Source organism: Erpetoichthys calabaricus, chromosome 17, assembly GCF_900747795.2.
Source record: "Erpetoichthys calabaricus chromosome 17, fErpCal1.3, whole genome shotgun sequence".
NCBI lineage: Eukaryota > Metazoa > Chordata > Cladistia > Polypteriformes > Polypteridae > Erpetoichthys > Erpetoichthys calabaricus.
The window spans coordinates 99,075,034-99,101,611 of record NC_041410.2 but is presented as its reverse complement, the minus strand read 5'-3'; the positions used below and the strand labels follow the sequence as shown (position 1 = coordinate 99,101,611).

The window sequence follows — 26,578 nt, the reverse complement described above, 5'->3', positions numbered from 1 at the left end:
ACGCACACGCATACCATGTGTGCCCAGAGACGAGGCAGTTGACTCCCACCATGTAGACAAAAAGCAAGAAAATGAAAGGAGGGCTCAGTCCCCACCGTACTTGTGTGCGTCAATGTCACTGGCGGGCACCGGTGCCTGCTGAGAATCCGAAGCTCACTATCACCTTGCCCGACCTTGTTAAGATACTCGGCTCTAATTCTGATTTTCTCCTCCATGCTCGTCTAATCAGTGTGTCTCATGAGCCATAGCTGCGATTAGGCACATTCTGAAGAGCAGATGCCAAGGCACTTTGAAAGTGTCACTTCAGGCCACTTCAAGACATGGAAAAGATTAGATGAAAAGTAGATGAAAGGAAGTTAAGAAAATGACAGAGAAACTGTGTGGGTCCATGCCAGTACAGACCTAAATAGCAGGGACAGACCAAAGGAGAGCCACATGTGCCCATTGCTCAGTTCTGCCACCCTGGCATCATACTGCAGAGGCTACATGACTCACCCAAGAGCTATGCTCTGATGCCAGCCTGCATCTGTGAAGTGAAGGCAGTGCATTAGTGGGTGCCAGTCTCACTAGTGGCCCTGTGAACCCTGAACTCAGCAGTGCCAACGTGCCTTCAGCATGTCAGAAGCTCTGCGTCTCAAGAGGAGGCAGCGCCGGTGCTTTTGCACTGCAGCGTGAAATTGGCAGTAATTTTATCAGAATCCATGAGACGTGAGCGGCACAGAAAAAAAATGGAGCTTGGTGCTCGCTGTTTCTAAAAATAGAAGTGCCACCACATCCTCTCAGTCACGCAATACGCTGCAGGCCCCGATGAGCCATGAAACCAGGGCCGATGGGCACACTGCAGGCAGGCAGGCAGACAGTGGTGCCATCATTGTGCACTCGCACAGTGCGACACAAACTTCTGAGTCTCCAGGGAGTCTTCTGCGACCACCAGAGGGCAGTATGGTAACGGTGATTAAAACGGAGTGTCAAATACCCACTAGTGCGCGCCACCGAGGAGACGTCTGACGGACTCGTGGACGCGCGGGTGTTCACATTGATTACGAGGTAAAAGGGGGCTTCACTGCGTGTGCGCGCACCCTTGCCGTCATACCAGACAGATGAAGAAGAAGAGCGAGAAAAAGTAGCGTCCCAACTTCGTGATTTTCTTTTGAACGAATCTGCATCGAGCCTTCAGATTTTCAATGGGCGAATGAATGAATTGGGAAACACGCAGAGTGACAAAACAGATGAGTTAAAAAACGACACATTGTGAACAAAATGGCATATAAAAATAATGCAGAGCATGGAAATACGGGGAAAAATAGTAAAAATAAATAAATAAAACGATTCGCTTACAACAACGAAACACAGAATAGACTTTAAAAACAATCAAAACGTATTTAAAAACCACGTGTATTCAAATGTACGTAACGCAGCGCACTAAAATACCAGCCTATCAGAGCAAGCCCAGCAGCCGACTCGGGCTCGGAGCGTCTCCGTGGTCACGATTGGATAAGAGTTGACTTCATAAAGAAAAAAGAGGAAGAAGAAAAAGGTGCAAATTCACTAACAGTGAGGTCCATCAAACCACTGGCAGAGGTGGTGATTAACCGGGTGGCAGTGCCCCGTAATGAGCCGAGAGACGCCCGCAGATCTTCAGGCGCAGCCGTTCCGTCAATGTGATGTGCGCTCCCTCTGTGTCCGCACTTTAGGCGCATTTCAGTGGCCAAATGTATTTACTCCGACTCGAACAATAACACACACAAATATAAACGAACAAACACCTGCACGCATGCGCACAAATACACCGCGTTTCACACAACACAGTTCGTTTAAGATCAGCCAATCAGAGCGAACCCGGCACCCGCCTCGGGCTCGCAGCGTCTCCGTGGCTCACGATTGGTCAGCAGTTGACCATTAGAGAGAAGGAGAGAATTAGCGTCAGCCGGCGCCGCCCTATCGGGGTGCTCGTACATAATAAACAGCAATCGCTGCGTAAACATTTGAAATACTCCAAAGTGCGTTATTAAGTTGAAATATTTAAACATCGTCGACTGCAACACACATTTGTCATTTCTCACCCTCTGGCAGGTCCTTGAGGGCTAATCCGTAGTCAAGGATCAAAAATCAAAATTAATTTCATATTCGTAATCGCTGACCTTGAAAAAATCTAAAACAAAACCTCCTATACCTTGTCATTTGTAACCCTTGGGAGTGACTCTTAGAGGGCGAGGACCACCGGAAAAGAATTGTGACTGGCAACAACAAAATCGCAAAAAAAACGACATCTGACCTGCCAATATGGCACAGCCCCATTTTTGTTTTTAGGTTTTGTTGAATAGGAGTAACTCTGACCTCTGGAATTCCATTTAGGGGTGGACACCCGATGTGGCCTACACAACTTCAGGTCCTTGTGATTTTTATTTATTTATTTATTTATTTTATGAAGACCCTTACTGGTTTGCTCTTTATTCTAAGGGTGTCATTTCCTGTACAAACTATAGTCCAAAGATGGCCCTGTGCAGCCGCACGCTTGGAGACACACACACGGACTGCACAACACGCCTACACATATGTGGGCACACACCAATGGGACACGCACACATATATGTACACAGGCGGCCAGTCACGTCGCACACTCACACACACACTGTCACACTCCAAGTGCCCACAGACCTCTGAGCACACACTCACAAACGTCAGAGTTGCACATGTGCGCACACACACAGAGTCACACTCTCACTCCTCAAACACACACACTGTCATGTGTACCCAGAGACGCACATCCACTCTCAGGGTGTCACTCAGAGCCGCATAAAAGTGCCCTTCTAGACCCCTCACACACACACACAAACACACACACTGTCACACTCTAAGTGCCCACAGAGCCCATCATGCCCACAGACCTCTGAGCACACATTCACAAACATCTCCATCAGCTCAGAGACGTGCGCACCCTCACAAGCGGTCAGGTCCTCAAACACCCACTTGCACAAATACGCGTGACACCCTTACACACTCCCAGAGTCACACACACACACACCCTGTCTGGAGGAAGCCGTCACTGACCTTCTTTTGCAGGGCGCAGTGGAAGATGAAGATGAACATGCCTTGGAAGGCGTTGAAGGTGGTGAAGAGGTAGGCCATGATGACCGTGTTCTCGTTGATGAAGAGAAGCCCAAACGCCCAGGTCAGGCCCAGCAGGATGAGCAGAGCAATGGCGCCCAACGCCCAGGATCTGGAAGGACGAGAGGAGACAGGTGAGGACGAGTAGCCCAGAGGGCGGCCATCAATCAGCTTCACAGCCACAAGGAGGCAGTTTACGAGCGGAGGCGGCAAGTCAAATGGAATATCGATTTCCCATTAAGAGACGGACCCAGCTCACGCTCATAAATAAACCACCCAAGACATGAGAGGGTTACTCTCCTGGCCAGCAGAGGGCACTGCTGCCATTGCTGCTTCCTTTTCCAAGGCTGCAGTGTCCCTGCATGGAGAACGTGAGCAGGATGAGGTCAAAGCCCAAATCTAAAGACCTGGTCAATGTGATGGACGCCTGCTGAAGACGGGACACTTCCTGCTCAATTCAGCTGGTGGCGACTTTACAGAAAATGACTGAAAATCAGAGACACCGGGGGAGTCAAAGCCGACGTGAGCAGGTCACACAGTGGGCACAAGGCCGTGCCAATCCAACAAGTGCCCACGTCACGTCAGGTGTAACAAACTCCAATTCCTTTACATCTGCAAAAATGACAACCCTTGGGATACTTTTAGGTGGCACAGGCAGCAGCTGGGGGCACTTGAGGGGGCTACGAGAAGAAATGAGGGAGCCATTAGAGCCGATGCCACCTAACCAGCGTGTGCTAAACACACACAGACGTCAGTGTATGTAGCGCCTTCCTCACCGTGGGCTTTCAGACCCAGCAGAGAGCGAACGGAGCGTACCTGGCGTCAGAGCGTGAGCCTGCCTGCTTAATATGAAGATGACAGCGCTTTATGTATATAATTATTAATAATGTGCTCATAATTATTATTCTCTTCCTGTGCACATTATGCAAATTAATATTTACAAAAAAAAAAAAGTACAGGCGCTTATTAGCATCAGCAAATTAGCAATGGAGATTAAAATTGTTCCCATCTCTTGATTAGAAAGAATATATTTTGTGACGTTTTCTCTGCCTGAAGAATGACTTCACTTTGTGTTCGGGGGGCGCTCCTGAGCCCCCCAACCATACATGTCACCATTTGGGCTGAGCTACTTGGACTTTCCATGCGTTTTTTCCGATCCCGGGGAGTGAGATTTTCCTCACGAGGCTTTAGGCTTCGATATTCCGCATTTTGGGTCAACTTTAAACCCCGCAGAAGACTCTTTTTAGTGAGTTTCCTGTTTCTGGGAGACAGAGTTTAGGGGCTTGTCACATTTGTCCCCAAACAGTCCCCCAGACGGATGTTCGCTCGATTCCTGAGTGTCAGGTTTCGCTCATCACCACCACTTGTGACAAATGCCTAAAAGGAACCCGCTAAGCTCCATCAGACACACTGAATGTGCTCTTGTGGACCTTCATCTTGGAGGCCACCTTTGGCTGAGGCCTTCTCCAGACACCCCTGGGTATGACTCCAGGCCCGGTCACCTTCCTCCCGAGTCCACATGTTTTTAGTCCCCCCTGGCCGAGTGAGGGGATTGGGGGGTTCCCCATTAGCACCCAAAGCACAGACCCTCAGTCTTCTTCATGAGCCCTGCTAGCCATCCAGCGGCTCGGGGACGCGCTACTTTGTGTTTTGTTTTTACAGCATCGACGTGCGGCGTTTTGAAGTTTCGTTTACCGGTAGGACATACGCCAAGGTGGGTGGCGTGGCGTCTTTGGACCACCGTGCACCTCTCCCCTCTCCCAGTTTTTCTCTCCCGCCCGAGTCGTCGCTCATCTGTGCTCGTTGACGCGCTCGAGCGGAACGCCAGGAGAAGCTCGTCTCCTTCCTTCAGTCCGTCAAGGTTAAAAGGAGTCGGCTGCAGGTGTGCCTGTTCTGCGTGAACTTGACGAGCCTTCTGCTCGGCTGCCAGTCGCCCACAGAGACCCCCGGGGGCTTGCGCGCTGTCTGTGCAGGAGCAGGCTGTGTCTTACAATGGCCCTCCTTTCCTTGGCTCAGTCAGTCAGAGTGCACCTCCTTGTACTCGGGCATTGATTGAGGCGGCCGGCTGCTGACGTCCATCTTGCGCTGTCTATTTATATCGGCTGCTGTGCCGCTGAACGCACCTGTGCTTAAGAGGCCTGGCGTCTCGCATCATCGGGGAAATTTCTCTCTGAAGTTATTTTGGTGCTAAATTGACTCTGATGACCATTAATATTTCACCGCCGGATGGGCTCGTTACTCGACAGCCCATCGAAAAACAAGCCACGGCTTCCAAACAGCCCTGAATATTTAACGAACTCTGCCATTTGGTGGAGAGGAGGCAGCAGATTCATTCAAAGAGCTGAAAGCAAATCACGTCAAGTCGCTGTCGCTATAAATAGGAGCGACGAACAAAACCCGATTAAGAACAAAATTGAGAGACACTCCAAACGGGCAAGCCGTGGCATGCTCTCCATTACCAGGGCACCGAGCGCCTTGGGTCATTAATCTAGAGGAGGCAGCGAAAACAGAGAAATAAAACGCACCACCAGGAATCACCGAGAGCAGCGAAGGTGTGCCCACCCTCCTCTCCTGGCGCTCTCTGAAAAATCCCTCCATCAACACTGAGCACCTCTGATTGGAGTCTCGTCTGCTTTCCACTAAGGCCTTACCACTCTGACTAGCTGCAATGCCCCCTTGGCATCGGGCCCAACTGGCCCCAGAACAAAAGGACCGTGAAGGAGGGCGGAAAGGCCCGGTGACACCCCATCTCCCCAACCCCGCAAAGGCCCAGGCAAACATGGTCAGCAAACAGAAAGCATCAGAGCCCTGTGCCACCCACCTGGCCTTAAACAAGCACCCAACTTACTTGATGTTGTCCAGTCGGCTGGAGTCGGGCTTCAGGGCAGATGTATTGCGGATCATCTTGTGCAGGGTAATCATCAGGAACATGAGATTCAGCTGCAGGGAAGAAAAAGATGAAAGGTTCAGAAGAGGGGCAGGGACTGAGCCGGGCACTGCCCTCCCAGGGGGGTGGGGGGGCTGCACTGAAACACTCGGGCTTATAACCTCCAGCACAGAAATTTGGTGACATGACAGCTGGAGAGACCTGGCTGAGGGAGATGGTGGTCTTGTCCCACAGGTTAAGGCCCCCCCATACCACCCCACCTTCATCAACACTGGTTTAAGCAGACCCCCCCCCCCCTTTTGTCAGGCTGAAGCGCTGAGTGGAAGCGCACTATTTCACTTTATTTCTGACTGGGTGGGCCAGCTGTTCATCTGGGTGGGCCAGTGCCACTCTGGTCCTCGCACCTCATCTACATGTCTCGTCAGGTCCCAATGACAGTCTGTGTCGCTCCGATTTTAAAGATGGCCGCGCTGCTCCTTACGACAGCCGTGCTTTGTGATTTCAACTCTGCATAAAGCCATTTGAAATGCTCCCCTGCATAGGATGTGAGGGGGTCTAATGATCGGTGTCCCCAGTTCACCACCACAGGCACGCGTGAGCTGACACGAGGGTGCTGGTGCCGCCCTGCCATGTTGGCAGGGCGTGGCATGTGCTGTCCATTCAATAAAATATTGAACATATATGGTGGGGTTAAAGAGCAGCACACACAAAGCAGAGGTGTCCTCAGAATCAGCGATGAAGACTACAAACCAACCTGCGGCCAACAAGGAAGCCATAAGTTGGCTGCTCTGCTGGTCTAAAGTGTGTCGGGCTTGAGGCCGCTGCCGACGCTGATGATGCCCAGAGGGCAGACCAAGTCTGTATTATTGTTATCCTGCCTTCTTTAAAACACCCTGCGATGGCACATCTTGAGAAGGACCTTCAGCTGAGTGCTGATAAACTGGCTGATGAGAGACACATGCAATGGCAGACGGGACGATTTAGGGGCCTTCAGAACCCGAGCTGACGGAGGAGCTTGATGGGCTGCTCAGAAAAAAACAAGCAAAGAATCCTCACCGGGACGTCAGGGAGCCAAAATCATAATTGAAAAATACGTGGAACAGAAGTCGTTACCAAGGGAATCATCTGAATGTACAGACGCTCTTCTCAGATGCATAATGGCCATCAAGACAATCTTTAAACCTTTAACCAATGGACTACCTGAAGTCCTGACCTGTGACACGATGACAGGATCGACAAGAAAAAAACTAAACAAAAACGCATCACAGAAAGATGCTAAGAAGTGATAAGATCCACAAAATGGAGTTAAACCTCAAATTTAATCTCAAAATCAGAATCCCTGAGTATGAAAATCTCAGACAGGACATGTAAATCACCAGGATTTACTCAGGATAAGGCAGAAAACTCCAAGAAAAATGAAAATCATAACAGCAAAGATAAACAAACAGAATCAAAATTAGAAAATGCAAATTAAACTAACAGGCCAACAGTCAATGAGGCTCTGAGGCCTGGGGGCGGTCCCTCCGCAGTGAGGTAAGGTGGCCCCGCCTCTTGGAGTCCCACCCACAAAACACAAGGGACGTGGGAAAAGACACAATGCCTGAGTACTGAGTAATAAATAAATATAACAATATTACATAATAGCAAAAACAGATGTAAAACTTGGTCCTCGGACTGAGGTGGTTCATATGGAGCAAGATGAACACTTCCATTTGGGCCAGACACTCATTTGTTTCAGCTCACGGCAAACAGGCTGATCCAAAGCTTGAATGTAGTGCTCCTCAACCCAACATGGATGTAAGGATATAAACACAATAACACATAAAAACACATATAAGAAAATGACGCTCTCCTCATTTGCTGAATTAAATTTCTCTGTCGTGGAGAGTGAGTGGCAAGTCAATCAGTCACAGTATTAGCCAGCTGCTCAATGGCTCTCAGTTCCGACTTATCATTTGGCGTTCTGTACAGTCTACTGTATTTGGCTTGATGCTCAGAAGATGTTGCCACTGAAGTTCTGTTTCAAGCCATCATGGCGAGTAGCACTGTATTTTGTGATCGTAAGGAGCACTCTGGTGTGAGGACATGAGGCCGGGTTAGTTGGCACAGGCATTTGTCTTGTGTGATTTCGCTTTCCTGTACTTGACACTCAGCAGGTGGCGCTGCGGTTCTCCTTCTTCATCTTCCTATAAATATCCTCAGCAATGTGCTTCACACTTAGCAGATATTGCTGCTGTTCTTTTGCTTTCTGCCAGTTCACCCTGTCGAGCAGCTTGCCGTAAAAAGATGTGAGCGCTGGTAACTCTGCAGAGGTTGGAGCCACCCCACCTTCGTGTCATAAGCTTTCGATTAAGACCCCAAGATCAAGGTACTAGTGCCAGTGGTCCGTGACTAATCGCATGACAGATGGACACAACCCTCAACATTTCATATATATAATATAAATATAAATATAATATATATATATATATAATAATTATATGAAATAATTAAATATTATTAAATAATTATATATTATAATGACCCTGAGTTAGGATATAGCGGGTTGGATAATGGATGGATGGATGGATAATATAATATATATGAAATGAAACATGTAAATATATACTAATTCAAAACTAACCATAGAGTGGTAAATAAACACAAGCCATGGAGTAAACTCTGTCTGCCACATAACAATAATGACTTGGGGGTGTCAACCTCAGCTCCATTTTCACAGCCCAGTTCCTTACTTCTGCCAGTAAAACATCTCCCTCTGGCTGTCCCGTGTCTCGCAGGTGGGGTTTTCTGTGTGACATCACCACCATCACTGACACGGATTCTGTTTCCTTTACGGCCGAGGAGAACATTCTGGAAGACTAGTGATGTCATTTCTACTTGTGACATTGCTAGCCCCGCCCCTTCTGCCTCCTTAATTAAGATGTCTCTGAATGAAGAAGAAGTCCTTGTTCATTTGGGGTCAGCTGCCAATGGAGAAAAGAGAAGAGTTGAGCTGCAGACCTCGGGGGCTCCGTGATTCAGGCGCTCTGCCGAACAGCTTATTGGTGGAAAATCAGAGAAAGGCGTGGCCACCGCCGAAAGTCCAACATGACAGTGTTGCTACTGCACTAGATGACACGCCCACTGAAAACCACACCCACTCGAGAGTCGTCATTATTCAATTGGTCAGATAACTCCTCCCACAATCCTGACCGTAACCACAGTGTATGGATGCTTTATGGAGATGAAGTGTCGCAGTTCCTTCTATTATGGCACAGGACTTGGGTTGAGGAGGGTGCAGGTGGGTGAGGGGCACCATATGGGTTTATTTTACATGTTAATTGTTTCTCATTTTGAAATATTGACTTATTTTGGACTTTCTTAAATAAAATTAACAAATGATTACAACAAAAAAGAAAAGAATGAAGTATGAGATACGCCGTCAAAATGGGCGTGCTGAGAAAAATCAATGGCCAGGTGTAAAGGTCACAGTATGTGTGCAATTTGATTGGCTCCTCAATGGAGCGGAGCTCTGGAGGTCTGCAGTGCTTGAAGTTGTCTTCCAATTTATGTCATGGTGTATCGTGGCGCTCTACCACAACCTCCCCACCCCTGACCCAGCGCTCTTCTATTAAATGCACAGTCTCCCCATGGACAGGGCACCGCCAGTAATTTTCAGTCACGGGACCCTATTGGAAGAAGCACTTCTTCCAGCTTAGAGGAGCTGTCATTCAATGTCCTGGTCCAGTTTAATCCTGGCTTCTTCTCATTTCCTTATTTTCACAACGTGGACACAACAGGGTACACCGTGGCACCCCAAAACCACTTTTTTTTTTTGCTTTTGTCTTCTGTTCAGAAGGCCCACCAGACATTTTCAGAACTTTTTGTTCTCAATCTTAAGGGAAAACGAATGAACGAATGCAGCCGCTGTGGCCCTCTGCCCAATGCCCAGCCCTCTGCCAGTGAGTGAACTGTGATTGGCCCACAGCGATGATGTAATGGGGCTCTTGGCTTTGTGATGACCCAATCAGGGCAGGTCAGGGCTGGAATCATTTGCTTGAAGATCTTCAGTTAGAATCGTGAGTGGGGTTGAAGGAACTGTAACTAGAAGCGGGCTACACTAGGACCTGCGGGCACGGTGAGGCTGGCAGGGGCTGCCGAGAGCGTGAATAAGAAGATTTAATCAAATGAGGCATCGATTTCCCATGACGGCCCACTCAGCACCTGACCACAGCTTCATCTCCTGACATTGATTTTAATTAGGGGGTCCTGACTGCAGGACAGGCAAAGCGCCGGGCACAGTAAACGATATAGCGCCTTGCTACAGCCGCCCCTTAAACCTCACAGCTGGTGATGGCTTTCCTTGAGGTGAAAATAGGAGCTATGCGGCGGTCTGAGACGTGGGTGGTCTTTGGTGAGTCTGCTCTCTTCAAAATGGCGCCCTGCTGATTTCTCCCTGTTAACTAAACTGTCTTGATGTGCAAATGGTAAATCAATGTGTGATCTGATTGCATTTGCTTTCCTGGAAGTCAACAGGCTGGAACGCTTCTCAAATGCTGCGCCCCCCCCCACCCCAGTGCACCTGCGCCCACTCATCAAGCATTCATGATCTGCCAGGTAAACACAGAGGGCAGCGGAGCGAGGCAGGCAGCACATTTACAGCTTTGACCCTGCTGGCAGCAGACATTGTGAATCCCACCTCTCACGCTGTGCGCTCAACACTGCTGAGACCACGCAGGCGGGTGAAATTCATGAGCCCGATGGATGGATAGATGGATTCACCACCGGACCCCCCTGAGGTATCCGCTGGGTAGCGCCAGTCAGTGAGCCCTGCCACATTGGGAAACTTGAATCAGGGCATTAGAGCTCCACCCTTTTATAGCGCCTTTCCAGCTATCCCAGGTTCAAAGAGGTCAGTGAGATTTAAAAAGAAAGGAAAAAAAAAATCAATGAAACCAAGCGAGGGTCTCCAGCAGAGAAACAACCAAACGCCTCCGCCGCTCTCCACTCAGTCACTCAGCTACCGGACCACCATGGTGTGTGATTGCAGCTCTGGGGGCTCAAAGACTTGTGACTGACAGAGAAATGGAACGGGAATTTAAATAAAACCGGGGGGCAACATGGCATACCATGTAGGAACTGAAACACGGAATGCAAATAAATAAAATAAAATCAGGGCAGGCTCACACGATAAAAGCAAAGAGGCCTGAAGGGGGCGCTCTGGAATCAACCCTGCACCTAAATAAAGCCAAAGAGGCCAAATTAAAGAAAAAATGAAAAAGCAAAGGATGGAGGGGAATGGAGAAGAAGGAATACAATTAGTGAGCGCAATGCTCTTCTCCGTTCCTTTTTGGAATATTAGCTTGGCACAGCTGTGATGTTGTGCCCATGTTGGCACTGCTTGTGTGATATTGTGCTATACAAAAATAAACTGTATTGTATTGTATATTGATTATTCTCTGAAACTAATTCTGCAGATCGTCATTTTTTAACTGAATGTAACGCCATTGTGTTTTTCAGAAGCTGCTGCCCGTTTGGACATGGCAGATTTGGATTTTTTTCTATGCTTCTTACAAACATTTAAACGTAACTTTACATTTCAGGTGTAATGTCTCCATTCTGGGATCTCCTAGTTTTTAGGCTTTTTTATTTTTAAAATTTAATCTCCTGATCGTTTACCAGGCATAACACCAACATATTGGTGAGCCGTTGCTACATCAGTGTGCCCATCTAATGTCTGAGATTGTGGATAAGTAAGTTGTCCAAGATTCTGGATTTTCCAAATGGATCATTCTGCAGCGCTGTGCTGTCTGCTGTTTGTCTGGGCTCTCAGAACCTCTGCGTATAGATTTTGACTTGTGACATTTTGGCTCCTCTGGCCTTCACTTGTCCCTCTGGCCTCGTCATCTCCATCTTCTCTTCAATTCCAGCTCGTTTCTTTCCGTCTTTTTCCTGTCTGTGACAGAATGCTGTGGGCTCGTCTATACACCTTGTCTGCTTGTTTAAAGATTTCTGCGCTTATCCTCTACACCACACTCTCTGTACCCCCGCCCCACTCCTGACTTGTCCCATTCGATTTTAAAAGTAACAGGGCTAAAAAAAGAGAAATACTCAAAAATCACAGGAACTGAGACAAACCACGAGGCAAACTGAAAAACGAAAAAGACTGAGCAACGGCAAAGGTTTCAATTTGAGTGACCCTGAAGGTGTTATGGCTGGCGGTTCTTGACCTTGGTGGACATGCCCCTAACAACGCAGGTGCTGCCCCGACAACGGGAGCTCCAAATGACGTCGCCGGTAAATAAGCAACATGGCGGCCCGAATAAAATTACTGAAAACAAAACTAAGCCGTAAGTCACCCACAGAAGTCCTTAAGATGGAAAACTCTGAACTTGAGTGCTAAACCACCCAAAAAGAGGAAGGAATATGCAAATGAATACAATTCCCAAGAGCCCCGGGTGTCTCCAGTCAGGACTCCCCTCACAGACACTCGACTTTCGTCTTTCCACTCAGTGCTGATTTCAGTCCTGTGGCTGCTGGTAGCTTTCCTGACCCGCTGTGAAGACCAGGAGAAGAAAAGCCGCTGCAGAAGGAAGACGGCGTCAAGAGAAGACTGGCGTCCGCACATCTTCTGTTTCACAGAAACAGGTGGCACTAGTTGTTTGTCGGCATATTCCAGCCCCCACTGGGCCGATCGAGGGTCACCTTTAAGTGTGACAGACTGTAATGGTGGCTACATATTGCATGGCTATGTCTGTTTCTGCCACCTTGTTCCCTTTGGATTATACTGTATGTCCTAGGTACTGAAGGGGGCATCACCACACCTGTGAGTCCTTGTGCTGGGGTAGGACGTAAGGGGATGGACGGTCTTCAGGAAAAAAGAGAGGAGAAGGTGCTGGGAGAGAGGATTACAAAGGGAGCGATCCGGAGGGCACGAAAACTCCGTGTGTGGATTGGTTTGGGCGCACGCGACCGGTGGAGGGCATCTGTGGGCACAGCACTGCCTGTCAGTTGTCATGCTTGTGTCTTCCACTTGAGGGAGGCGTTAACGCCATTACACCTGGGTGAGGAGGACTTTGGCGTCCAGGAAAGGACTTGTCTTCAAACTGGGGAGAACGCTCCTTTATATGGTAGAGGGGGAACGTGTCAGGGTTGCATTTTATCAGTGCTCTGGATTTAACGGCGAAATACCCCTTGGGTCCAAAGCCAAACTGGGGAATGCATAAGGGGTGTGTGTGCGACTTTTTTACTTTTTAGATATGTAGACGGGTGGCACGGTGGCGCAGTGGGTAGCGCTGCTGCTTCACAGTTAGGAGACTTGGGTTCGCTTCCCCGGTCCTCCCTATGTGGAGTTTGCATGTTCTCCCCGTGTCTGCGTGGGTTTCCTCCCACAGTCCAAAGACATGCAGGTTAGGTGCATTGGCGATCCTAAATTATCCCTAGTGTGTGCTTGGTGTGTGTGTGTCCTGCGGTGGGTTGGCACCCTGCCCGGGATTGGTTCCTGCCTTGTGCCCTGTATTGGCTGGGATTGGCTCCAGCAGACCCCCGTGACCCTGTGTTCGGATTCAGCAGGTTGGAAAATGGATGGATGGATATGTAGACCAGCTGTGTAAGGCTGTGCTGTAAAAAGCTGGGGGTCCTAGAAACTATTGAAATCGTCAGAAAAGAAATTGAAATGCAGAGATGTCAGGTAACACTGCACAACAATTTTTCTGAAAAGAATTGCTTCCTGAAAAGTTTTGGTTTTACTGAACTCTGAGAAGTAGTCACGTTTAGTCAGGTTTATGTTTCGTATCAGCTATTAAATTCAACAGAATTCAAAGTGTTTTGCTCCTGATTTTCTTTTGTATTCAGTGTCTGGTGCATCACGTTGCAGTGTCCGACAGTAGTCAGCAAGCGTTGACAGATTCCACTTGCCCTGGTATCGTCTCTCCATCGTAGCAACGTCCTGATGAAACCTTCCACCGTGTTCGTCACTGACTGCACTGAGATTTGCACTTCATTGTCTTGTATACTTTGAGACTTTTGTCTACCAGCTGAATGGAGTTTGAGGCTCTGTAATTGCCCAGAAAATTGTCAGCAACGTCCTTGAAGGCTTTCCGGCCCAAATAACAGATCTTCAAACCGCTTGTCACTCATAACATGTCTGATCTGGGGGCCAACAAAAATGCCCACTTTGATCTTGGTGTCAGTTATTCTTGGGAACATCTGTCTCAAATAACGAAAACCTTCACATGTTCAGTGCTTTCACGAAATTCTTCACGAGTCCCAGTTTTATGTGAAGAGGAGGCAAAAAATATCTTTGCCAGGTCGACAAGCGATTCATGTGCCACATTTTTCTGTTCTGTACAGAGTGGCCATTTCTGTCGACTCTTTGGCACGGCGGTGCCATTCACAGATGAGACAACAGTACTTTGTAGAGCTGAGCTGCAGTCCTAGTAACGGAGAGACGACTTTAAGATCTCCACAGATATTCCAGTGGTACCTGCTCTACTGGATGTGCTTCACAACAGCTCCATATTCTCATACGTCTCTTTCATGTGAGCTGCATAGCCAACAGGTAATGAAGGATAAACGTTGCCATTGTGTAGAAGAACAGCTTTCAGGCTTAACATTGACGAATCAATGAAGAGACGCCACTCTTTTGTTGTGAGGCCGAGAACAATCCTTCAATGTCATAACAGAAACAGAGACCGTCGACTTGTGCAAAAAATGTGGTTATATCATGATGTCGGCCTCGAAGCACAGAGATTTACGTACCTGGATGACAGCAAACACCATTCCTGCAGTCTCGAAGCCAGCAGCTTGGCTTTTGCTTTTGACAGACCCAAATCTCTGACCAAATCGTTCAATTCAGACTGTTATCAGATGTGGATCGCCTGATGAGCACGGTCCAATGTCACTGTCAGTACCCTGCATTGCAGTTTCTTCATCTGGTTCATCTAAGGTCCAATCCTCTGGTGGTTTCAGAATTGGAAGACTGTCGTCATGCGGCACAGGTCTCATTGCTGAAGGCAGATTAGGAGATTCAATTGATTTCTTGTTTTTGGCAGAGAAACCAGACACATTAGTCAAACAGAAGTAACAGTCCATCACATGGTCTTTGTGTTCTCGCCATATCATCGGGACAGCAAACGGCATCGTCTTTCGAGTGCCTCTGAGCCAGGCTCTCAGACTGACAGCACATGTCGCACAGCAAATATGAGGCGCCCATTCCTTGTCTGGATCACCAATTTTGCAGCCGAAATACAGATGATAAGCTTTCTTCACAAGAGCAGTCATCCAACGTCTCTGAGGCGCAAGTAGATATTCACCACAGATATAGCAGAATGTATCGCGGCTGTTACGACATTGACGAGACACCAAAACGTTTATAGCATCGAGCTTACTTCCTGTTGTATCGCTACAGATACTCTACTTTACTATACTGATACTCGACATACACACTGACTATCTAGAATAACCAAACGAACAGGATCGGTGTATGCCAGCCACCTTTATAGCGTGCTGAGGCAGCGTCAAGCTCCTTCAGACCTGCCCAGGATGTCAACTTCCACAGATTCCATGGCTGGACATGACCAGGCTGCAAAAACCATTGTTGATAAGTCACTTATGGGAGCGAAAATGTTTAGATACAAATAGAAGAAAAAATCAGGACAAAACTGAAACAGTACGTGATGTGATGTGATATTCGTGATCAGCACCCAAAAGTCTACAAGAAACACCCGAGAGTGTTCAAGAAGTAAAAACTTTGTTGTGCAGTGTAACTGGAAGGAACTCCTCTGGGTGTCTCTCTCTCTCTGCTAGGAGGATTCATTTCACCAACGTGCTCGCCTCGCTTGGGCATTAGTGGAGGGAGGAGAAGTCAAAGGGATATCGTTTTTATCGACTTTGTCTTTCTTCTGATTTTTCGTTTGGCCAATGTGCTCGCCTCGCTTGTGTTATTAGCGGCTAAGTGAATGTTATGTTTCCTTGGAGGCGGAGCCCTCACCCCGACTCCGCCTCTCACTTCCGGGCCAGACAGACAGACAGACCCATCCACGTGTAGACGTTTATATCTAAGACATATACTGTAGGTATGGAAGTAGTCAGGATTTTGTTTTTGTCTCATTTTCTGCACAGTTCCTTATAATCCTCTGATCTATATGATGCTCTGTGCAAGAGAGGACTGAGCCGACTATACTTCCTTAGAAGGCTGGCGTCCTTCAACATCTGCAATAAGATGCTGCAGATGTTCTATCAGACAGTTGTGGTGAGCGCCCTCTACTACGCAGTGGTGTGCTGGGGAGCCAGCATAAAGAATAGGGACGCCTCACGCCTGGACAAACTGGTGAGGAAGGCAGGCTCTATTGTAGGCACAGAGCTGGACAGTCTGACATCTGTGGCAGAGCGACGGGCGCTGAGCAGACTCCTGTCAATCATGGAGAATCCACTGAACAGGATCATCTCCAGACAGAGGAGCAGCTTCAGCGACAGACTGCTGTCACCGTCCTGCTCCACTGACAGACTGAGGAGATTGTTCCTCCCCCACACTATGTGACTCTTCAATTCCATCGGGGGGGTAAACATTAAAATTATATAAAGTTATTGTCTGTCTGTATACCTGCATTGTTATCAATCTGTAATTTAATATTGTTATTATCAGTATGCTGCTGCTGCTGGAGTCTGTGATTAATAAAGTATCTATCTATCTATCTATCTATCTATCTATCTATCTATCTATCTATCTATCTATCTATCTATCTATCTATCTATCTATCTATCTATCTATCTATCTATCTATCTATCTATCTATCTATCAAAGGGTGATTCACCGGTAGGGTCACACACATCCGTATCGGTTTACTTGTTCAGTTCAGTTTCATGTATGATTTTCTAATGTATATAGATCTGTCTGGCTTTTTCATAATATACACTTTTGTTTGTTTAATAGCCTTATTTTAGTCTTGTGGTTTTATTTCTTGTTCATAAACGACTTCGCCATCAAAGGGGTTCAAACGAAGGTTAGGGTTTGTGGTCGCTGAAGTCGGAAAAACAACGGGGGACAAAAACACCAATTTAAAATAAAAAGCAATTTCTTGATTCTTGGTGAGAGGAGGGAGGCTGCAGACCATCACAGCTCAGTTTGTTGCAGGCAGCCTGCTCATAAAAGGAAGTTCGCTCAGTTTTATACCAATTTGTTTACTAAACAAAAGGAGGAAGTATGTCAGCTCAATTTGAGGTCACACAGAGTTTGCAAGTAGCTTAAGATGACCCATTAAATCAGGACGTGCCGAAGTACACGCTAGTCCGCATGCCCAAAGTCCCAGGTTCCCCATCCAAATTAGGCTATGAATTCAGCTCAGTTTTACAGAGACAGCACTTTGCTAACTTGTCCTTCTCTATTCTTCTGCACCATTAGGGTTACAACACTTCAACGGCTATGTGGCAATCACAATTTAAGAATCTTTTCTCAGCTTATAAAAGGATTAATGTTATAGTGTCAGTTAATGCACAGCACATTCTTATTATGGCTTACGTTTTAGTTAATAATGTTTTTTCTTTCTCAGGTTCTGTCCATTTTCTGAACCTGTTAGAATTACAATCTTATGAAGGGTAGGAGGGTCTCATGTGTGTCGGGCCCCTTACATTGCATTTAGAGGAACTCGCTACAAGGTTTCAACCCAAGATGGTGGATCTGTGAGGCGGCAGCACTAAAAACTGCTAATGCGCCCACACAAATGGATACAGACAGCGATTAACTCAATGGAGTTAGAGCCCAGATGGCAGCGGGACTCAGTGACACTGAATAAAGAAAAGCTGACTGGTAGGGTGGGGTCACCATTGGTAGAGGAGTCGTCGAGGGGGGATGACTGACCTCTGAGTTCAGTAAACAGATTCGTCCAATTTATAAAAGGGAGAAACAAAAAGGAGACCGGCACCGCCAGACCTGTGGGCATCTAAAATGGAGCCAAAAGCTTGAGGACTCACCATGATGATGAAGGAGACGGGCCCAATGAAGCTCCAGATGAAGTAGTTGTCCACTCGAAGCCAGCACCTGCAGAATGAAGGAGAAGGATTAGTGGACATCTCACTAGATAGGTGTAGCGATACCTTCTCCTCTCCAACAAGGCATTACACCCATGCTGGACTGGAACCCCAGGAGGGCCTCCAGTCTGATTGTCCCCTCCTAACCAATACACCCAACATTCTGTGGCTTTCATTTTGTGACATGGAAGGCTTTAAAGCCAAACCTTTTGATGAGATTCAGACATTTTATGGCTATTGCTGTAGATTTTCTCCAAGGTGCCAGGAACTTAACAGGTTTCCATGGATTTGCCTACCACCCCCTAGAGGACACCTGTGCTGGGATACGTACGCCTTCTTGGTGCCGTAGCTCCGATAGTCGATGGCAGCAGAGACGCCGACGACCAATGCTGGGAAGCAGTAGCCACACAAGTAGTAGTACTTCTTACGGGAATACTCGCTTTCAAAAACCTCCACCAACATCAGGTACAGGTGAACACCCTCCAGGCACATCCACGAAAAGGCGGCCAAGAAGAAAAAGTGCAGGAGACCAGCGAAGATTGGGCAGGCAATCTGGGAAAAGACAGAGAAAGAGAGGACTTGGGAATGAGAAACTGGAAAGGAAGGAAGAACCCAGCAGTCAGCAGCCATCACTTGGAACAATGACACACAAGTCACATGAGCCTGCTAGGGGACAAATACAGCTGATCACAAATAGACAGAGATCACAGAATATCATAGATGTGAAAGGCACTATATAACTGATAGATAGATAGATAGATAGATAGATAGATAGATAGATAGATAGATAGATAGATAGATAGATAGATAGATAGATGTGGACCAACACCTCCAGGGTGTTCCCCTAATCCCCCTGCTTAGACTCATGCTAGTGGTCTGGTAGAATGTGCCCAGATGGTGGTGCCAATCTGTCCTTCTCAGTAACCTGATAAGCTCCAGTGTCACTCACTGCACCAGTCATGAAGAAGTTGGCTGGCAGAACTGTGGTGCAGGTGGCAGGAACCTCATCCCCAGGGCTTGCATGTGGCCTTCTTTCACACGAGTCATGTGTCAATGAATGGATGGAACAGATGATACTTACACTGTAATCAGTCTTATCGATGCCGATGAGGAAGAGTAGCTCAGCGATGAAGAGGTTGATGCAGAGGTTCTTGTGGATGGTGTTCCGGTCCGTCTGCAATCCTCGGAGAAAGCAGAAAGTGGAGATGCAGATCGCTAAGCAGACTAGGGAGATGACGATGCCCACCCAAGTGATGACAAACAGGATAAGTGGGTGCATTCGGCCAGGATACTGCAGAGAGACAAAAAAAGACATACAAGAGGCATGAGGAGAACAGAAAGAGGTGAGACTGAAGGATACGAGAAACAGAGAACACGTCAACCAGAAGGGGAGCCACAGACCCACCTTGGAGTATTTGTCAACACACTCTATCAATGAAACATTCTGGAAAATGGGCAGCTTGGGACATTATGTAACATTGAAACATCAAGGGGCAGTAAACTCACAATGGGGTACACAAGACATCAGCTTCACCTACCACGGGATCCCGATGGGCCATGAGCACAGCAAAGTTGGTGAGATGGCTACAGGCGCAGGTGGTGTGGGTCTTGTTGCTCTCGACCATCCTGCATCCTTGTGTGGACCACTGGCCCATCATGGACCTCTCAGAGTAGTTCCAGAATGAGCAGTTGGGACTGAAGTGGTTCTCCAGCTGTGTAGGAGAGGGGTCAGTAAATGCAGAGGCCACAAGCACACCATTGGTTAGCATCACAAAATAAATGACACAGGGATAGCAAAAGGACACTTGATGACTTTTATCTATCTATCTATCTATCTATCTATCTATCTATCTATCTATCTATCTATCTATCTATCTATCTATCTATCTATCTATCTATCTATCTATCTATCTATCTATCTATCTATCTATCTATCTATCTATCTATCTATCTATCTATCTATCTATCATATAGTGCCTTTGACATCCATCTATCTATCTATCTATCTATCTATCTATCTATCTATCTATCTATCTATCTATCTATCTATCTATCTATCTATCTATCTATCTATCTATCTATCTATCTATCTATCTATCTATCTATCTATCTATCTATCTATCTATCTATCTATCTATCTTCTGGTGGTGAGAAGAACGTGCAGACTAACATTTTCATTGTCCAGTGTGACTGTTTACTGTGCGTATGACATGAACTTCTCAACTCAGCTCCACTCAATTTTCTACTAATCAAACTCATTTTCAGAGTATCCTTTACAGTTCCTACATTTCCACGTGTCTGTCCCACTGGGTGGACTGTCTTATGGACAGACACTATTATTAATTGGCCATAGTGAGCCCCAGCTTCATGGCTGTAATTCAAGACATGCGTCAGTACCTTCAAGTGCTGCAGCGTGAACAGGACGGGATCCGTCAGGAAGACACGGCTGGACTCCTTGTTGATGGAGGCTGAGATGATCTGTGAGTTGACCACCAGGCCTTTGGTAGGGTTTCCATTGTCCAGGTCCATCTTGACAGTGGCATTTTCAGTGGATAAGAAGCTGCCCAGGTTCTTGTAGAGCAGGAACACCACTTTGACGACACCTGCAAGACCCGAGTGATGAGCCCCAGTGCTGCTCACATGATGCTTTATGGCAGAATAAGAAGCTTGGTACAGTTTAGCACCCACAGTATTGGGACCATCAACAAGGGAGCACATTATGTAATTTATTGTTAATTCTAAAGTCTGAAAGTAAAGAAGAGCAAGAAGAAGGAAGAAAGGAAAACACAGCAGGAGGTGGGAAGCAGTGGACCAGGAGTCAAAGCCGGGTGAGAAGACAGCAATGCATTAATGGAAAGATAGAGAGAAGAAATCTGTTGTGTTACCACCAGGGGTTTTTCATTTTGTTTGATTCATTTCTGAATGATTATTTTTCATTGTTTCTATTATGTTACTCCTGTTAGTTGTATTTCTTTATGTTCATGTAAGACCCAGAATTGAGGGCAGATCTGATCTTTTGTGTTGAATTTGTTGGAAGCCCGCGCCTCTTTTTGTGCGTCTTGATAGCTGGGCACAGGAATCGAGTGAATGGAGTGGTCGCCGAATGGGACAAACCCGAGCCAGAAACGCCAAAGCATCAAATGAAGCCCCAGAGCCCAGCAAACATGCAGCAGGGAGGCCCTTCTTGTGATAAGAAACTCCTGAAGTGGCGCGGCACGGCGCGGCGCGGTGTGTGCCCTCGGCTTCCTGCAAGTGACTTATCCCTGAACTTTGTGAACTTGAGTGGGCGCCTCCTTTTTCTTGCCTCCTGTCTTTTGAAATGGTAAGTGGAATCCATAAAAGTAAGGCGCTGGCACTTGAACATGCTCACGGATGAATCGCGTTTAGTGAACATGAAGGAGGGAATGATTGGGATTTAAATAAGGGCAGGAAATCAAAAAGAGCCGGAGAGAGTCTGCTTTGTAATTGGCATCGGCAATCGAAATATTTTACTGCCTCGACGCTCTGCGTCTAGCGCGCGATGGGCACGGTGCCCACACGTCTGTAACCAACTTGACATTTAAATGCGCACCTCTCACTGCCGAGGTCGGGAAAAGACTTTGATTCCTGGCTTAAAAATGAAATCCCCGTCAGCCCATCCATCGGTCCGACGTCAGGCGTGGTGGAGCCGTCGGGGTGAATGGCTGTGAGGCCTGCCGTTCTGTTCTGCGTTCGTCCAAGCAGGCTGGAGAGCTCAGGCAGGGTCATCATGAAGTCAAATTTCATAGAAGGCGTATGTTTTACTCCTTTTCCTGGACCCCCTTTATCATTTTTTGATGAATAATCGGATTCTTTTATTTCCGTTTCAATTTAACGTTATGCTATTCTTGCATTCAGGTAGTCACATGACCCGTTTTGTTGCGTCGGTCAGTGCGTTTACATGCAATTTAATAGCCTGATTATTCCCAGAAACCTGGCTTTAAAACTGTCACGTATATCAGGATATTGGGCTCTGAGAAACGGCTCAACGCACGTGGATCTCTCTGTGAGTTACGTGGCCATTGGTTGCAGCTCAGGTTTACGCTCTGACAGAACTCCGCGTGGGTTAGCGTCGCACACGCATGCAGAGGCCTCCACGTGAGGATTTCTCCTTCTGCTCTGTTTTTCCGCATTTGCTAAACTGAACTTGATGTGTGGCAGCGGCCTCTCGTGAGATGGTCTCCATGCTTGTTTTCAGGTTCATGGCAGCCACTGATGATGTTCAAGTCTTTTCTTTCGGGTGCATTTGTTTCACGCTGGTGTGTTTTGCTGACTTGCGCATGTCCACGGGGGCTTTCAAGATACTCACCTCACCGCGGCTTTGTGTGAGCACGTAAACGCTCTCAATGACGTGCTATGTATGGACACCCGGAGATATCCCTCGGTAGTCACAGAAAGTCCCTCTCGTGCTTCTCTGTAGCGTAGCTTTGAAAAATCAACGAGACGGCTTTGTTACGTTCTTTGACTTTGGCTTCGTTTCAAGACGAACCCTTTTGGTTGTCGCCCTCACTTTATTTTTGTCTCTTTGCCTGTCTGTCTATATGACTGGGGGTCTTGCCAACATCTCCCGCTCCCTTTGAACCATAAAGCACGGTGAGCCAATCAGCTTCCCACGAATCTCAGATAAATGAATAGCAGCAGTTATCAAGGAGAAGCTCCAGCATCACAAGCCCAGAGCAGGCGTGTCAGTGAGCAGTCAACATGGCCGCCTTTCACTAATATGCCGGAATTCTATGAGGAAGAAACGAAAGAAGACGAGCAGAGAGGTGCCCATAAGATTACTCATCTGGATTTTCAGAAAGCTTTGGGTCATCCAACTAACAGAAGGGGCAACTTGAAGATGAGAGCGACATTAGCTGAAACACAGGAGGCAAAGCGTTACAGAGAGAAGAACCCTATCACAATACAGTGGATTGAACAATGGTGCCCACCAGGGGTCAGTGCTGAGGGCCGAAGCTCTTTTTAATATACATGACCGACCCGGCAAGAAGTTTGCAGATGATACCAAAGTGGGAGGAATGGCAGATAATGGAGAATGAGATTGACTGTCACAAAGGGACCTGGACAGCATGCAGGCTCGGGCAGATTCCATCCATCCATCCATTTTCCAACCCGCTGAATCCGAACACAGGGTCACGGGGGTCTGCTGGAGCCAATCCCAGCCAACACAGGGCACAAGGCAGGAACCAATCCTGGGCAGGGTGCCAACCCACCGCAGGACACACACAAACACACCCACACACCAAGCACACACTAGGGCCAATTTAGAATCGCCAATCCACCTAACCTGCATGTCTTTGGACTGTGGGAGGAAACCGGAGCGCCCGGAGGAAACCCACGCAGACACGGGGAGAACATGCAAACTCCACGCAGGGAGGACCCGGGAATCGAACCCAGGTCCCCAGGTGTCCCAACTGCGAGGCAGCAGCGCTACCCACTGCGCCACCGTGCCGCCCTCGGGCAGATTCCATTCAAAGTAAATCAATGTCAAGAATTACAAGTAGGAGACTGGAATACACAATGGCCGATCTGGAAGTACTCTTAATACACCTTATGAGGAGGACCCGGGAGTCAGAGTGGACTTGCTACGACATCCAGGGAGTGGAAGGGATCAAGAAGGCTAATAGGATCCATCATCTTGAAAGGCACTATACTGAAAGAAAGAGAAACAGACGGCCTTTCACATCTTTGTCTCCACCGGGACTCCCCCCCCACACTGGATGTCCTGCCATGCGATGCCCTTGAAAGTGTCACGTGCAGCTTATCTATGGTGCCGGAGCCCACCTGTGCCCAGCTTGTGCCCTTTCCCTGCTGACAGGCGGCTGGCGTCCCCCTACTCAGTGTGACAAGTGGCACACGGAGGCCTGCGTGTGAAAGCTCAGTGGTGCCCCCCGTGGCCCTGGAGGCGCGCGACTCATTTACAGGAGGGTCTCCCGAGTGAATGGCTGACTCACTCCAGCATGGCTGTCTCTCACTTGAAGATTAACACGCGCCACCCTCACAAACAAACCCGCTGCCCGCCTGGAGTCTACCTCCTCATTGTCACTGTTGTTTACTGGGAAGCCTCCAGGTGGCACCCCGGTCCCAAACTGGGATGGGGCAGAATGTGAAGAGCGGCGGGTCAGTCTGTTACTGTGTGAAGTGTGTGACTGGGATGAGGAGGCCTGCTGGGACCCCTGTGTCCATACGCACATCTCTTTAATGGAGCACTCCACCCAAAAACAAAATTTAAAATCTGTTTCTTACCTCACGCTATTTCTAATGATGGCCATGATAAAGTTGTATTCTTACGTTTCAATGGAATGATACAGTGTGCTTATCAATATGGACCTGGCTTGAGAAACAGCACCCAACATCAAAACGCCCATTAAAAGTTAGTCAAGTCTTAAAATCCAAAAAGTCAGGCGTCCAGTTGCCCCAAACACGTGGATTTTGGCTAAAACGTTGGAAATAAAGCACTTCTGGCAAGTCCTCTTATGCACGACACTCAAGTGGGCTCCATGGGGGTCAAGCGTCCAGTCCTGCCCAACAACAGCTCATTCAATGGCTACTATGGCCCATCATGTAATATGAAGACGGTGGTCTGAGCACGACTAGAGATTTCAAAATAAAGAAAAGCAAGTGACGACGTGACCAGGTGGTCTGTAGGCCTGGTAGTTGTGATCTGACAAGCTGAGGGTCAAATCCTCAACGCTGGTTCATAAATAAAAAGAAACAAACAGAAGGAGTGCAGCTGTGATCCAAAATGATCATCTGTGACGTAGAAAATGAGAGCACTGCGCCAACGTGAGGCGCCTTCAAGAGGAAAGAGCTCTGGACCAATGAAAGAGGAGGAGGCGGGTCTTAATTTCCATCCATCCATCCATCCATCCATTTTCCAACCCACCATATCCTAACTACAGGGTCACGGGGGTCTGCTGGTGCCAATCCCAGCCAACACAGGGCGCAAGGCAGGAAACAAACATTGGGCAGGGTGCCAGCCCACCGCAGGACACACACAAACACACCAAGCACACACTAGGGCCAATTTAGAATCGCCAATCCACCTAACCTGCATGTCTTTGGACTGTGGGAGGAAACCCACGCAGACATGGGGAGAACATGCAAACTCCACGCAGGGAGGACCCGGGAAGCGAACCCGGGTCTCCTAACTGCGAGGCAGCAGCACTACCCACTGCGCCACCGTGCCGCCAGCTAATAGGATGTCCAGTCATATAGCGCCCTGATTTTTAGAGTACAAGTCAATGGGGGCTTGACTAAGTGATATAACGCACTTGTCCAGAGCAGCGGTTCTCAAACTGTAGGGTGCGCCCCCCTAGGGGTAACAAAAAAGTGGGTATGAATGTTGCCATACGTGGTGTAATTTCGCTATTCGTAGGGAAATTTTAAACTTGTAGCGGTGTATCGGCAGCAAAAAATATAGGAATTCATTTTATTAGGGTTTCAAAAACACGTTAGGGGGCGCGATTAAAACTGTTATGAAAACTCGGGTCGCAAATACTGAAAGGTTGAGAAACGCTGGTCTAGAGGACTGTGTGCAGTTTTGAACCCATATATGATGGGAGAAGGACCAAAATGTCCCCAGAATCCATCCACAGCATGAGATATAAGGAGCCGCATGTCTACAGTCTGGTTAGCCAGTCCGCTGATCCAGCGCCGATTTCTGTTCTTTATTCCACAATCGCACGCGAGACTTGTGTGACTTTTTTGTTTTTCTCCAATTCTCCCCTGATTTTCGAGAGACAATGAAGATCACATTTTTGTTTCAACTTTGACGGACTTGTTCATTAAAAGTTTGTTCCGTGTGGACCAACGGCTAATCAGCGTCACTCCATTAAACTGCTGAGACTTCTGAAGAAAAGGAGGGAAAGCATCAGGAAAAAGTCAGAAGTGCGCTCCCCTCGACTCTCTCGTATGCTGAGGTCATCAGAGCCACTTCTCAAATATCATATCTATTTGTTTTGTCATCATAACTAATTGATAATATTGATACACTATCATTCATCTCTATTTATAATCAAACTTTATATTTAAATTGATATTTTTGCAGTTAGGGAGGTCAAAAACAGTGGAATTTTTTCATGATTCCGTACGCATTAATGGGATTGTGTGCAAAGTAGAGAGTTATAATCACCTAAAAACATAGAAAAAGTGTTAGTATTATATAATAGTCGTTGCAATAAATTGCTAATCGGTTAAACTGCATTTAGCTACATTTAATTATGATAATGATGGTGGAAATAATAAAAAATATCATAAAATGAAATGTATTACCAGGAACACGACGGGGACGTAGGAGCTAATTGTTCCCATTACATCTTTATATTTACATGGCGTGTTTACACATTATTGTTAAACTGATGATGCACACATTAAAATAAAATTAATAATCATTATTGAAAGAATATGCCTTATATTGAATACAGTTTTTAATATCGTGTACGCATTTATATTTCCACAATACAAAAATTCAGAATGTTGTTCAAATAAAACATGACTTCCGGTTGAGTTGTTTTTCTCAAATTTCATATCTGCTTGCTTTTTATCATCATAAATATT

At 47.2% G+C, this 26,578-nt stretch overlaps 1 protein-coding gene across 5 annotated transcripts in view; it reads right to left on the bottom strand.

Annotated features, from left to right (window-relative positions):
* The window catches only part of adgrl1a (adhesion G protein-coupled receptor L1a), a 332,245-nt gene that overhangs the window by 23,931 nt on the left and 281,736 nt on the right, over positions 1-26,578 (bottom strand). For all 5 annotated transcript variants that reach the window (XM_051920528.1, XM_051920529.1, XM_028823930.2 and 2 more), the window contains 7 exons: positions 20,399-20,604; positions 19,540-19,713; positions 19,083-19,292; positions 18,333-18,553; positions 17,945-18,011; positions 5,957-6,048; positions 3,052-3,220 (listed from right to left, as the gene is read on the bottom strand). In XM_051920528.1, coding sequence (XP_051776488.1) covers positions 3,052-3,220; positions 5,957-6,048; positions 17,945-18,011; positions 18,333-18,553; positions 19,083-19,292; positions 19,540-19,713; positions 20,399-20,604 — 1,139 coding nt within the window. The remainder of the gene's footprint in view (positions 1-3,051; positions 3,221-5,956; positions 6,049-17,944; positions 18,012-18,332; positions 18,554-19,082; positions 19,293-19,539; positions 19,714-20,398; positions 20,605-26,578) is intronic.